At 44.1% G+C, this 13,996-nt stretch overlaps 2 protein-coding genes across 2 annotated transcripts in view; both read right to left on the minus strand.

Annotated features, from left to right (window-relative positions):
• The window catches only part of LTBP1 (latent transforming growth factor beta binding protein 1), a 58,211-nt gene extending 49,146 nt beyond the window's left edge, over nt 1-9,065 (minus strand). The window contains exons 1-2 of the mRNA XM_078595974.1: nt 7,703-9,065; nt 5,857-5,927 (exon numbers count right to left, since the gene is read on the minus strand). Of these exons, the coding sequence (XP_078452100.1) occupies nt 5,857-5,927; nt 7,703-8,079 (448 nt within the window). The 5' untranslated portion in view covers nt 8,080-9,065. The remainder of the gene's footprint in view (nt 1-5,856; nt 5,928-7,702) is intronic.
• A 796-nt stretch (nt 9,066-9,861) lies between these two features.
• TTC27 (tetratricopeptide repeat domain 27) overlaps nt 9,862-13,996 on the minus strand; it is a 30,996-nt gene continuing 26,861 nt past the window's right edge. The window contains exons 16-20 of the mRNA XM_078595975.1: nt 12,895-13,060; nt 12,467-12,664; nt 11,417-11,528; nt 11,114-11,214; nt 9,862-10,390 (exon numbers count right to left, since the gene is read on the minus strand). Coding sequence (XP_078452101.1) covers nt 10,268-10,390; nt 11,114-11,214; nt 11,417-11,528; nt 12,467-12,664; nt 12,895-13,060 — 700 coding nt within the window. The 3' untranslated portion in view covers nt 9,862-10,267. The remainder of the gene's footprint in view (nt 10,391-11,113; nt 11,215-11,416; nt 11,529-12,466; nt 12,665-12,894; nt 13,061-13,996) is intronic.

Genomic DNA, 13,996 nt, shown 5'->3' on the forward strand with positions numbered 1-13,996 from the left:
AAAATCCATATTAATTATCGATTCCATGGAAGGTTACACCGATAAATATGATTACTGGATTTGCATTAGTATGCATAGAAGTGCAGTAACAGGAGAAGACACTGGCGTGCTTTTGTGAGCAACGACACTGCTGGCTCCAAGATGTGTTTGACATGAACATAAAAGGAAGGGTGCAATTGGTCAGTCAACGTTAAGGGGCACATGTCCAGTGATAACAAGCCATGGAAAAAATGAAAAGCAATCTCGGCACATGTTCAGCACGTGTGTTAGTAGTAATCTAGTGCCAATATTAGAATGTAATACCACTCATATACAACTACGCGGATTATACAATGTAACGTTCCACGGACAAAATAAGTCATTCATAACTGTGCGCGTAATACTAACCCTCAAACGTAGTTCATCTTTGAAGTTCTCTTAAATCCTCACAACTCAGGACCACAGCTGTCACTGCCTAGCTAGGTATGCTAAGAGTTACACGGTTGACTGCATACAAATCACGGGAGCAATCATTCTAACACAAGAAGTGAGGACTGTGACACACCCACAAGGGAGCCGGAGGAATCTCTGCCAAGGCTGAAATGCAAATAAAGTTAGTATTCCAAAATTTGAAAAAGCTAAATTCTCCCAAAAATGTGCCCAAACTTGGTGACCAAGTCAATGGCCACACTGTATTATAAGAAGCAATGAAGCCAGTTACAGAACGTAACAGAAAAAGGAGAAAACAAATATAATCTTTGTTGGGCAGCGAGGGACGAGCTGAGCATCCACGGACCTTCTCAGCGATATAACTTATTCTATCCCCTGGGGCAGATTCACAGTTACCCCAGCAATCACGCTTGTGAACGGGAATCGCAACATTTTTGACGACTTACGCTGAAAAATTACACTTGATCAATCACACCTCCCATGTACGTGGCACCTTATACACATAAACCATCAGAAACTATGCACAACAACATTATCTTGCGTGCTGCACAAGTGCGAATCTGTAAAAGTTGTATTTTTTCACGCAAGGCAAATTTTGTTAGGTATGTTTTTTGTACGCATTAGATATTTAGGGCTTTTTTTAAATAAATACACCAGCTAGGTTGGAGGGGAATATGAACACACACAAATCATGTTAAGAAGCCGACGAAGCAATTTAAACGACTAAATTTAAGATTTTTTTTAAACACAATACTACGTAATTATAATAGATGTAGTAAATTATTTCAATGCCTTTGTTCGTTCACTTTTTTTCCAAGGCCATGTTGGTCAATTGGATTTTTGACCAAACTTCACCGGTCAATGAGGAATGGTGAAAAGGGGGCCCCAAGAGTAGTTCATATATTATTCGTCACCGACTGATGTTAACTGTGGCCAGGAATCGAATGAAGGTCGCTGGGTTCATAGTGCAGTCCATTAATCACTGCGCCACCACTTCAGCCGATGTTATTACACCGATTCCAAAACAGGAAGATCCGCTTATGTAAACATCTATTTAGCCGCTGTCGGTCTTTGCTTCGAGGGGGGTAGCAATGGAGACGCAGCTTTTTACATTCAGTACGACCTTCTTCTGCAGTGAAATAATAACCAGGCGACGTATTGACACCAACCTGCAATATAGATACGGTACTCGGATAACCGTTGGGTCAAAACAGAGAAAACAAATTCACTATAAACAACCACAATAATGTATGATCCGACAAAATTTCCCAGCAAGGAATTTATGAACTCTGTTGTTATACAAGCCAAAAACCACATCAATTAATACCAGTGGAGTATCTATTTGCCATCAAACTGTTTTATGTATAACACGATGAGAGGGTATAAATATACAATCAATAAAAACATTAAATTTTAAATATTAATCATATTATTTAATTCTCACAAAAGGCATTACAAACATTAAACATTCTGAAGAGTAAATCTTTGCTCGCAACATCTATCACGGTTTTTTTCCTTGGAAACGTTTAGGGTATTCATTACTGTAGATGTAAATCCATAAATCAATGTAAAACCCTGTCTAACTATTAATGTGCCATTTAATTTGATCGTGACGAACACTAACCAGCTTGTTGCATATGGACCACTCTGCACAGAAGCAAAGTAAGAAAAACACTGCAGTTTCTGCACAGTCACGCAGCATGAAAGACGGCCTCTTCAACACCGAGGCAAACGGGCGCCACACAAGCGATAGCAGTCATACTGGGCTTTATTAAAGTACAGCATCTGAAACACTGGGATGTAAAACCATCCGAAGAATTTGGCCGAGAGTGCACGGAGCCTGACAGCATAACAGAGGCCGGCAGATTGCTGGACACCTGCCAAGCGGGGGCTATCCTGGCACTCACCCGGTAGTGCTGCACAAATACCACGATGCCAACATTAACAATTAATTCCCAATACACCATTAAATGGATGTACTGACGGTACACCAGTGCAGCATAACACACCGGTCCTCGTAAACGGCAACTGCATCCGTGCAAACTCAGTTGCCGTAGATTGAACTGCTGCTGACTACAGCTGACGATGAAGCTCGATCAGACACTGTAGCCGTTGCTGACGATCCACCAGAAGAAAATGCCTGAGAAGTCGCTGCTGCCGCTGACCGAGCTAATTCTGGAGACCCGCCAAATAAAAATGAGGCCAGAACTGACGATGTCGTTGTTGTATTTGAGCGAGCTGCCGACTCTCCATCAGAAGTTTCCCGAGATTCAGCAGCTGCTTTCCCATTCGAGCGTGTGACACGAGCCATCATCTTTCGATGCCATCGTCCGCCAAGAAGGATTCCGGAAACGAATCGAGGAACCGTCCAAACAAGTCTTGGGCACGAGTCAAATTTGCCTTTGGAACATGGAGTCAGTTGTCATCAGGCTGGGTGCTCTACGGCAACAGACTGTGAAGATTCATAACATTCGTCTTCCGACTGCTTCGACATCACGGGAACAGGTTTTGACGCACCCTGCAAGATTATATGACCGGAGTTGTGCATCGCAAGAAAATAAATAATTGTGAAAAATTTAGCTTATTCCATCCCGCGCACCAGTGTACCGCCGATACATTCAAATGCAAATATGTCCAATTACCAATCCTGCTAAATATACAGGGAATTATATTATTTCAATCGGTGGTCTTGCTGAAAAGCAAAGGAAATATGTAAAATAAAGCATGAGGTTTGACACCACGGTTCTTGTCGTGGATTATTCTGAACCAGCCATAAGACTCATTATCTGGCACAATCCTGCCACGTGGATCGTCGTGCCACAGTATTAATAGCGCCACGCACTGGCTCTAGATCATATGTCACATAATTTCAATACAGTACTTCTGTATTTATAATAAACAGCCTGCAGATTACCCAGCTCCCTCTTGCACGATAATGATACTCGGACGGCTGGAGATGTATTTTTACCAGCAGGCACTGGCTGCACATTGTTATAGATAAATTTCACACCCGAGGAGGAGCCCAGAGCGAGTTGACCTGGCTCCATTCCATGACATACAACCCAAGTGCTTTGAGAACACGAACAACACTCCTCACTTTGCCCTGCTCCTGCGATAGAGAATTCACCGAACTTGAAAATTATCTATGTGATACGTATTTAATGGAGCCATCGATTGAAATTCATTGTCACATTGTCAATACTTGTATAAAATCGTACATCTATAATGATAAATGATTTTCAATTTATATTTGTAATACGTTAACATAAAAACCTGCATCCATTAGAGATGCCAAATTTACCATGGGAAAACAGAATTGATTTTTTATTCAAAATGGGACTGTGAATTATGACAATTCATCAGATTGTAAGGGGGGAGAATAATTACATGCCTGCTACATCTTCGCAACATGCATTGGTCACAATGGCTACACTCCTCTGTGGAAGAATGATATAAAGTGAACTCGAGACCTAATATGTACAAACTTAATTTGTCATCCATAATATAGTTTTGGGTAAAATCGCGTAAATATAAATGTGTCGTTAAACCCGCCACCACCTGACACAGCCAACTAGTAAGGTTTGTCACGTAAACAGAACATGCCAATTCGTTACTAGTACAGCACACCGGTGTGTTGCAGAGCAAATCCACAACATTTACAATCTGAGTACGACGTTTTGCCAGTAAGTACAACTAGCTTCATCAGGCGACAGCCAGATTTGTGGAGAAATCCTCCTGTTTCCTTCCTTAAATAGAGGGATAGATGCGATGACGTCACTTGTGAGCCCTGTATTATGGATGATATTGGTCGCGAAAGCCTACGTGTTAAACTGAATTTGTTATATCCCACCTCTGATCCAACACTTGAGACAAGGATTGATCGACCACAGATGTGTGAAACTCCAAGACTGTAAATGTGGCAAAGTTATTGCAATAAGTGGGTTTGCAAACCCATTTGTGAATCTTTAACTGTTAGCCCATCATGTGCGTGAGTTTTCTCTGGGTACTACAATCTCTTCCCATGAGCACAAGCTTCTTGAATAGAGAATGGCCAAACATCACAATGCATGACCCTCCTGAGAAAGAGCTTTGAGACTTGTTGATGCTTTCCTGGAAAATAGATGACGTTAGTCTAATGGGTAAGTGTAAATAGCATTTCTACTAATGCCGTTTACAGAATGACTGTATTTGGTAATGTCACATACTGAAGACTCGCACGGGTTACGTTGCATTCAAATGAGGACCAAAGCCGCTAATGCATCATACTTTTCCTAAGCAACGTTGAGTAAGTGCACTGTCATGTCCTACAGACACATCAACAACGGAAGAAAACAGAGGAATCTGAGGCTGTTTGAAAAAGCTGTTTGTCTGAAAAATCTTGCTGCCGATTTGGTTGTGTTTGGGTCGCCCGAGTAAAACCAATTTGGAAGATAAACATTTATCTTTCGTGCATTTTCTCAATGGCACCTGGAAGTTGATTGATTGGTTCTCACATCAATGAATGGCCATTTATGCAGCAGCCACCCAAATTCTTGGCTTTAGTACACATGTTGTGCAGAACTGAAGTGATTTTTACCAGCTGACATAGGATCTTCCCACAGATGCCTCAGGATGTAGTGATTAACTTTCCATTTACTTACAGTCAGTAGACTGTGAATTACTAAGACTGCCATTCTGTTTTCCATTAGTACAATGGCAATTGAAAAATGTGTTGTCAAATTGCAGCTTCAGTGAACTTATATATAACTGGTACAGGAACTAACAGGAAGGCGTTCTTCAGGAAGGCCAGTTGGCCCAAATGTCAAGTCCTTCCTTTCCTCTCAGTGAGAGTATAAATACATATGTACAAGGCATATTATTATTTTTAGAATTCTATTATTTTTAAGGGAACACCATATTTATGTCAAATCCCAAGATACCACCAAAATATATTCTGTAACGCATATACATCCGAGAAGTATATCACTCACCTACATCTGTATAAAGGTTACCATTATGAATAATAACAAATGTTGAATGAAATGGACGTACTCAAAATGTAGCACATCACAGTCAACCTGAAAGAGTGCGGTCGTTTTAATGCTGATAATAGTTATGAAAATGTGACCTCACCTATCTGCTACATTGGCAAGGTCACGAAGGTCGTATTGGTTATCAGCACGTTGTTCTATTTAGGAACGTAGCAGTATATTCTGACATTTAGAGAAAGCACTATGGGTAAGTTCTTAAACAGTTGGTCCTTCCCAAACACCACAACAGGAGAAAGAGCGCCATCTGGAGGGAGCACACTTCTGTATCATTGGCAGCGCATTTTAAACTCGCACAATTTCAACCATTGCTCTTGCAATGTTGTTAAATTACAGTACAGTTTTGTTCATAATCGCACACCGCAGAGACACAGGGTAGGGGTGAGGGGTCAGGACGTACGTTTGGTGCACATCTGGGAGCCGGGGCTCTGGCTCCATCCTGGGCAGCACTGTGCTCCGCAAATGTTCGGCCTGCATCAGATACAGCAAGACAATTTTAACGATGGGCAAACACAAACACAGAGCCTCATGTTTCTGTTGTTGATTACGAATGTTGAAGTATGAATGACGGCAACACATACAACGCATTGGGAGAGCTCTGCGTGGTGGTGGTGCGAGACCAGTCGCCACTCAGCTCATGTAGCCTCCAACACCCAGGGATTCCCGTGTCACGCCGTGACATGTTGTATTTTACAGCACAATTGTATAAAGTTACATTCAGGGTTCAATTGCCTATCACCCTTTTCAAAGTACACCATGAAGTGCAAAAATTACGAGGTCAAGGCATAAGCACGGCTTCACAACTTGCGGCATTTGCGATGATGGACGGGCATTAATTTTTTCGCGATGGAATTGTTTTACAATTCGCAGGCATCGTTAAACAGCTCATGGGTGCGTCTACACTTGAGGACGGCAATGCTTCAACGGCGTGGGCTTGTGTCCCCCAGGTGAAGCCATTAAATTACTGGAGCGAAATGAATATCATCCGATGGGGAGACGCAGCACGCTGGGTGGTGGGGCAACAGTTAAGTGATTAACTTTGATTAGACACTTAACGTGATTACACCGATTGGTGCCCGTGGTTGTCACAGCCACTTTAAGATGTTTTCTTGTTTTTGTTTTTTGTTTGTTGCGGTTGCACCCGATTCAAGAGCCGAATGGCTCACAGAGCTATACCAAATAAATGAAATGGAAACTGAGTAAACCAAGTCACAGCAACTGGCTTGGGAACAGGTGAGATCAGCGAGGATGTGTAGGGAGTTAAACCCTCAAGCACTTGCATAATTGATGAAGCAGTGCATCTACGCGTGATGCGATTGATCTTTATTTCCCCTTTGATCGATGGCTTCGAGAAAAATACACGGATTCCTCAACAAGGAATATATTTTGTTCACCCAAGGCAAAAGCGGGTCACCCAAACCGCACACACGACCCGCAAAAAACCCAACACATTTGGCAACAAACAAGCCAGAAATGCACAAAATTTTGATGAATAAAGCATCTTATGCAACCGCAACTCAAGACGCTGATGTGTGTATAAACCAGCACACAAATAAACCAGCACACACACGTACAAGCCCACCCATTGTACACAAGCCAAGGAACAACATACACAAACCGACCCAAAACACACACACACACAAATGCAACCTCCACTTTGCGCAAATACGACCTACGGAGTGCGTAATAACATAAAGCACGCGGGGTCAATAGACCATTGAAGGTCTTCGCCACGCCGTCTTGTTTGGCCATACTTCACCACGCTGGTCAATGCGTGTTGGTGACGGGTGGAGATCAGGACCGGGGATGATGTCGACTCCACTTCCCATGCAGTACAGTGCGGCACAACGCACAAATAACACCAACACAAAAATAAACCCACGAAACTTAGAGGCACGTGCATTTACAAACCCGTGCTTCTAACCTATACTCCAAACGCACAAATAACGCGTCGATAAAAGTACAGTACTTTAACGAAGGCGCACACCAACAACCCAAACACTGACAGCCACAAGAAGACAGCTCCAGCAGCCGGGGAAGAACCAGAGATGGTTCCTCCAGTACTCCAACAGATGGTCGCTCCGTCCCATGTACCCTGGACTGAGCCCTCTGGGCGAGTTGATTCCTCCTCGGGTCAAGAGATGGTCCCCTCCATCCCGGGACCCTGGGTCCATCGCTCCACCTCTGGGACCCACCCCGTGCGTGCCGCTGTGTTAGCAAGACACAACGAGCTCGACTGAACTCACCCGGGGAGCGGTGCTGCCTGCCGTGGAGCCGAGCCTTGCTGATGATGATGCTGCTGCTGATGATGATGCTGCTGCTGCTGATGATGATGCTGGGTCCCCGTGCCTGGCCGGGCCCGCAGAGGCAGCGCCCCATCGGCACCGTACGCGGCGCGGAGGCGCACGGGGCTGTCCCTGAAGCCGGCTACGCGGTGAGACTGCGCGATCTGCTGCTCGTGCTGCTGCTGCTGTTGCTGCTGCTGTCCCTGCTGCTGTTGCTGCTGCTGCACCACGTATGTGAAGACCCTGCGGTAGCTTCTATGTTGAGCCCCAGCCAAGGCGGCCAGCAGCAACAGCAGCAGGCACAGACAGCGGCACGGGCAGACTGCGAACCTCGCCATGCCTCTTCTCCGCGGGGGCCCTGGGGTGGCCGGGAGCCAGGGGGGTGGTGGTGGTGGCGCAACCGGAGGGCCGCCGAAGGTCGCCTCCCTGGGGGACGCTGGGACGCGACCTGTGCCTCGACCGGCTCGTGGGTCCTGGCGCTCGGAATGCGTGCGGATTGCCTCGCTGGGATTTACAGCATTTACCTTAATAAAGAGGCGGGGGAGGTGGCTAGCGGAGGCTGGAGGAGGAGGAGGAGAAGGGGGAGGAGTGGAAGGGTGCGCCGGGACGGGACCCCCACTACTACCAGGAGGAGAGAGAGAGGGCACTTTCAGTCGGAGGGGGATTTGACCCCAACGCGCGCGGTGGGAATTGGCTGGGAAAGGGCGAGGCTTTGGGCACCAACTGGGGAACTTTCACCACAAAGGGAAGGAAGTTGGAGGAGATCGCTGCCCCGAGCAAATAAAAGGCTCTTTCACGAGGAGATAGGGCCCATTAATGTGAGGTCGGAAGAGGCCCTACCAAGAAAATGAAGAGGGGACACGCATCAAAGCACAAGACGATGACCCATCGGGAAAGTTTTAGAAAGCAGGTACAACGAAAGGGTTAAAAACTAGAAAGCAGAGCTCCCAATATAATGGAGAGGAACAACCCCACCAGAACAATTGTAGAGCATCACCAGATGTAGAGTTCTAACAAGAGGGAGTTGGTGGGTGCCTACCAAGATGAAATTTTATGGAAAGGGGGCCCTCCAGAATAGAGGGGTCAAAACTCTACTGACTTCAGGGTTCTATTGAGGATGAGGGGGTGGAGTCCGTTGATATTGGAGTCCCACTAGTCGAAAAAAGAAGAGTGTGGTCTCGCGAATAGGGGAGGGGAAAAGGTAGTGGCTTCCCAAATAGAGTGACCAACACAGAGTCCTACCAGAACAAGAGAACGTTAGGAAAGAGGGTCCCATCCCATACAAGCCACCGCTCAGTGTGAGCTCACTGCCCGCAGGCTACACATGACTTATCCCCCGAACCGCATCCACGCGCAGCCCACGCGTTGCCGGGGAGTTCCCGCCTCTCAGTGGCGGGGCTTGTTGGGGGGGGAACTCCCCAACTTGCGGCCAATGTTCACCCACCACTGTGGTTGCGTGTGGGGCCAATCGTGTGGAGCGCGCCGGTCCTCTTGATGTGCGTCACCGCCCTGACGGGCCTATTGCAATCGCGAGACCCGCGCCGGCACCGCGTGTGCTTTGCGGGTGTGTCGGGCGGAGGAGAGCGGAGGGCGGCGCCAACAGATGGCCCAGCCAACCAAGCGGTGACCGAGCAGATGCCATGCAGCTGAGTCGTTACCACCAATGTGCGTGGGTGGGAGGTGAGGTCACCAAAGTGAGAGTTCACTGCAGGTGCAGGGTCATTTGATCAGTTTTTCAGCCTCAGCCTTCCCCCCCTCCCTCCCTCCCCCACAAGAGTTTTATTTTTTACAAGTTTTATTTTAGGGAGGGAAGCGGATACGATTGAGAGAAAAAAATATAGAACTTTGCAGGCGTGCAACAAGCCAAATAAAACACATTTAATGTTTCAACGCTATATTTGCCGTCCCACGACGAGCAGTGTAATGCAAATAGAAATTAGTCACATTATTATTGCTTCTTAGTGCAATATTGCATGTGCTTCATGTTTTGATTTTTATACGATTCCTACATTACACAATAAACCTTTATTTAAAACCACAGTGCACATTTAAAGTATCTTAAGCAAACTGGGCTGGAACAATAATGGTATCAAAACATTTTGAATTAAATGATATAAAAATGTAGAAAATGTTAATTTATTGAAAACATTTCCAAATATAACGATGCACACATTGCATGTTCACACCCCAAACTGCAGGATACAAGCAATACGGTATTAAGATACTTTTTTCCCTTAAGGCACAACTCCACATGAATGAATTCCAAACATATCAATTACTCTCTCACAAAAATACTTGTACGGTAATACTTTACTCCTAGAAGAGTCAATTTATTCAATCATAACAAACTGAAAAGAGAAGACATGGTATGATGTGGAATCGAAATTAGCAATGATCAATTGAGTAATATATGGGTCTCATCCAGCTGACATCTGTTTTTTCATTTCAAACTTGAATACGAGTGCAGCTACTGAGCTTGAGTGTGCATTGCAGCGTTGAGATTTGATCCTCTGCTCTGTGCAGCTACTACACGGAATTCCTAAGCTGATTGCAGAGCTCCTGTAGCTCCAACCCGAGGCTGTCCATCGCCTGCACAATGTCCATGAGGTCACCCTGTAGCTCCCCGGTGCTCATATCCGTGTGCTGCTGCTGCTCACAGTCAAAGTAACACCATATGTGGTCATGTATCACATCATGTACACACGATTGCAATCTTATCATACGTTTTCCAGTATTCATATGACATATGATCAGAAAAGATGGACCCTTACAAAGAAAATGGAACATTAATTGAAGAGATGCAAAAAAGCATGGAGAGATGCATGCTGGGAATTAAAATAAGACACCAAAAAAAGGAATACTTGGATTAGATCACAATTTAATATTTGAGATATCTTGACTTAAGGAAAGTAAGTGGGGTTGGACAAGGATGCATTACGAGAAAGGATGGCCAATGGATGGGACTGGAATTGCAACCAAAGGAGAAGACATGCCTGTGAGGACAATCAATCAACAATATTAGCACATGCACCAGAGATTGATGGACCATGAAGGATGGTGATAATGTGGAGAGGCTCTTATCCGGCAGTACATAGTGCATGTTTGCTGCTGCTGATGACGATTCCAGTAGCATTGTAGAAAAAGTGATGAAACAGATTTGTATATTTTTTATCAGCATACACTATAATAGTCTGTATTTTTGATTCATAAAGCAATAGTTAATTTAAAAATACATTTTTGAGCATAAAATACATTCAATCCTAAAATATTACAAAATAAAATTTACTCTGGGTCCAAAACAGTCCAACAATGAGTGTTTAATAGTAGCTATGCACAGCTGCTAGAATTCTCTTAAACTCTGCTTGCACTCACCTTGGCCTTAGCAGAAAGACCCCGGAGACTGAGACGAGCTGATGACAACAGCTGCATGGCCTCCTGCGCATTGCCCTTTTTTTTGGCACATTGGATGGACACTGGAAGGAAAAGACCAAAAAAGCCATCATCAAATCTGTGTTTAACAGATGTTGTTTGGATATGTTGAGAAGGCCAATTAGGAAATAACAAAGAGTGTTCTATAACTTTACATATTAAGTCTATACACGTTTTCCCCCTAAAATAAATACAAATACTAGCAAGTAATTTCATGATTTATAAAAATGTTGTGCTATAACATACCTTGAGCAAGTTCTACTGCCCTGTTGGCTACAACCTTGAATGAATTGATGTCCGTCTCCCAATCACCGGATAGTGTATCGCAGCGATGAGCTTTTGACAAAAATTGCACAACCTACAAAAAAGCAAAGAATAATTACATGCTTTAGAGGAAATCATAGTGGAAATTCCAACAGTGCAAAAAAGACAAAAAAGATGCACACTTTATTACAGACATATTTCTTATAACACTGTGTCCTTATAACGCTGTCCTGAAGGAAAATTCCTGTGCGGATTAGCCCATATGTAGTGTAATAGCGCCGTCTCACTGACACTACACATACATCGAAGTAGATGAAGCATTGCCCGTAGGGGCATGTCTTTGCCTTGCCCTTATATGGTCTTATGGAACCTGAATCGAGGTGTCTATTGCATCGATTCTGCTCATAGTCAAACTGACAGCCACAGAGTACCGATCCATCAAGGGTTAATCACTGCATAAATTAATTGGCAAGCGATCCATGGTTAGTATAGCTTCCCGTGGAATGTCTGTTTGCGGCAGACCGTGGTTAATCTTACGCAAACTCCGACCAAGTACATAACTTGTATTTTTTTATGTCATCATTCAAAGTAATTTTTATTTATAAAATGCTTTCATACATTTATCATGTGTACAGTATCATTATTAAGACTATTATCGATAACCCAATGAAGCCCTCGTATCGCTCATAGGTAAAAATAGTGCTGTCAGTAACGCATCTCCATTGGAACCATGTTAAAGTAACCTCCTATAGCGCTGTTTCGTACAGCACTTCGTTTACCAAGAACACATCCTCAGCGCTATCAGAGGTATACCTATATTGTGAAACATTTCTTATAAACAGTACCATGTTTGTAACAACGAAGTGCTTATTTATACATTACAATATAATTTACAGTATTCGTATTTATACAGCATTATAGTCAGAGACCATAAACTTAATGTACTTACACAAATTTAAATAAAGCCAGATTAAATCTAGTTCTGTTTTCCCATGAGGCAAGACATGATCAAACAACATGAGCCACCCCCACCTTGTCATTATCCTCTTGGCTCGGGGATGTTCCATCGCTGTACAACTTGGCGTAGAGACGCCACACGTTGCCATTACTGGTTATTCGGCTGGTGACACGGCCCATAAGCTCCCGGGCCTTCCCAAGCAGAGCAGCTGCAGAATCCCCCTTGAAGTCCGGCAGCCCCTCCGTCACTGCTCTCACCACAATATGGAGCACCTGCCGCAAGGCATCACAGAAACTATTGTACCTTAAGATTCAACAGACGACTCGAAACACAACACTTCAACAGCATTAAAGAGCCACCTGTGAACATTATGGGAATGTGTGTATGTTTATCCTGCAGCCATGGCTACGCAGCCAGACTGGTCAAAGTTACGTAAGAAAAGGTAAAAATGCATGTCCTCCTCAAGAAGTGTAATTTAGATAAAGCAAATGTGCTTGATCACCTCTTCATCATTGTAACCCTCCTTCAAGTCCATCATGCGATGATATGCCTTGATGACGTCAGCAAAGTCCCCTACATCTGCGCTGGTCAAGATGTAGTTCTCCCATATTTGCCAGCTCTCGTAGTTACACCTAAGCGCCTCCTGAAGTGTCCGGTAAGCTTTGAGCCTTATGTGACAAAATACAAAGAAGCTTGATATGCATTAAACCAAACATTTCCTTTATGAACAAAATGAAAATATTACAATGATTGAGTAACATTTTGACATGATTTTTATTATTTTCATATCACACTCTAAATGTATTGATTTGCATATATATTATACATACATCAGCAGGAAAATTCCATTGCTACTGATGTAATGTATTTTTGTACAGGAATCCCTTGCCAACCGCAAAGGTTAGGTTTTTTCACGTTCCTGAAAAATATCGCAGTTGGTAAATGCGCAGTTGGTAAACTCCAGGGGGCCTATGGGAAGTAGGGGGTTAGGGGAAGCATTGCCACGGTCAGACTCGTCATAGCTTAACTAACATAAATAAACATTACATTACCTTTATATACGTTTAATATTAACGATGATGACAATGAGATAATAGGGGAAGGGCTGGTTAGAAGGAGGAGGGGCTTCGCCCACCCACCCCCTCTTCCTCCGGCAACATTAACGTGTACTCTACAGAATGTACAACAAACAAAACAGATGGACAGCTGATTGGCCAAGCAGCGCCCTGGCCCTGCGAAATTTGTAACAATGTCGTCACGCAATACAATGAAGTCTTCCTGTGATGCAATGACGTACTAACTACGTCATGTGATTTCCTTAACACCATGCTTACCCGCGGATACAGACCGAGAAGTGCCTCGCATCTCGCGAGAGCCTGCGAGACACGGTGGATGCTACGAAGTAGCACCAATTTTGATTTCACGACTCGGCGTGACGACCGATGAGTGTATCACTTAAACCGAGATGCTCGCGGTTACTGTATATATAGAATATAAAATGTTTTCTCAATGTTGTAGATAACGTTATATAAATGTAGTATTCTCCAAATGGTGACAATAATTGCAGTGTCGATGTTGAGCATACAATACGGTAATGACACAGC

This window comes from Lampetra planeri, chromosome 7 (assembly GCF_965212315.1).
Source record: "Lampetra planeri chromosome 7, kcLamPlan1.2.h2, whole genome shotgun sequence".
Lineage (NCBI taxonomy): Eukaryota > Metazoa > Chordata > Hyperoartia > Petromyzontiformes > Petromyzontidae > Lampetra > Lampetra planeri.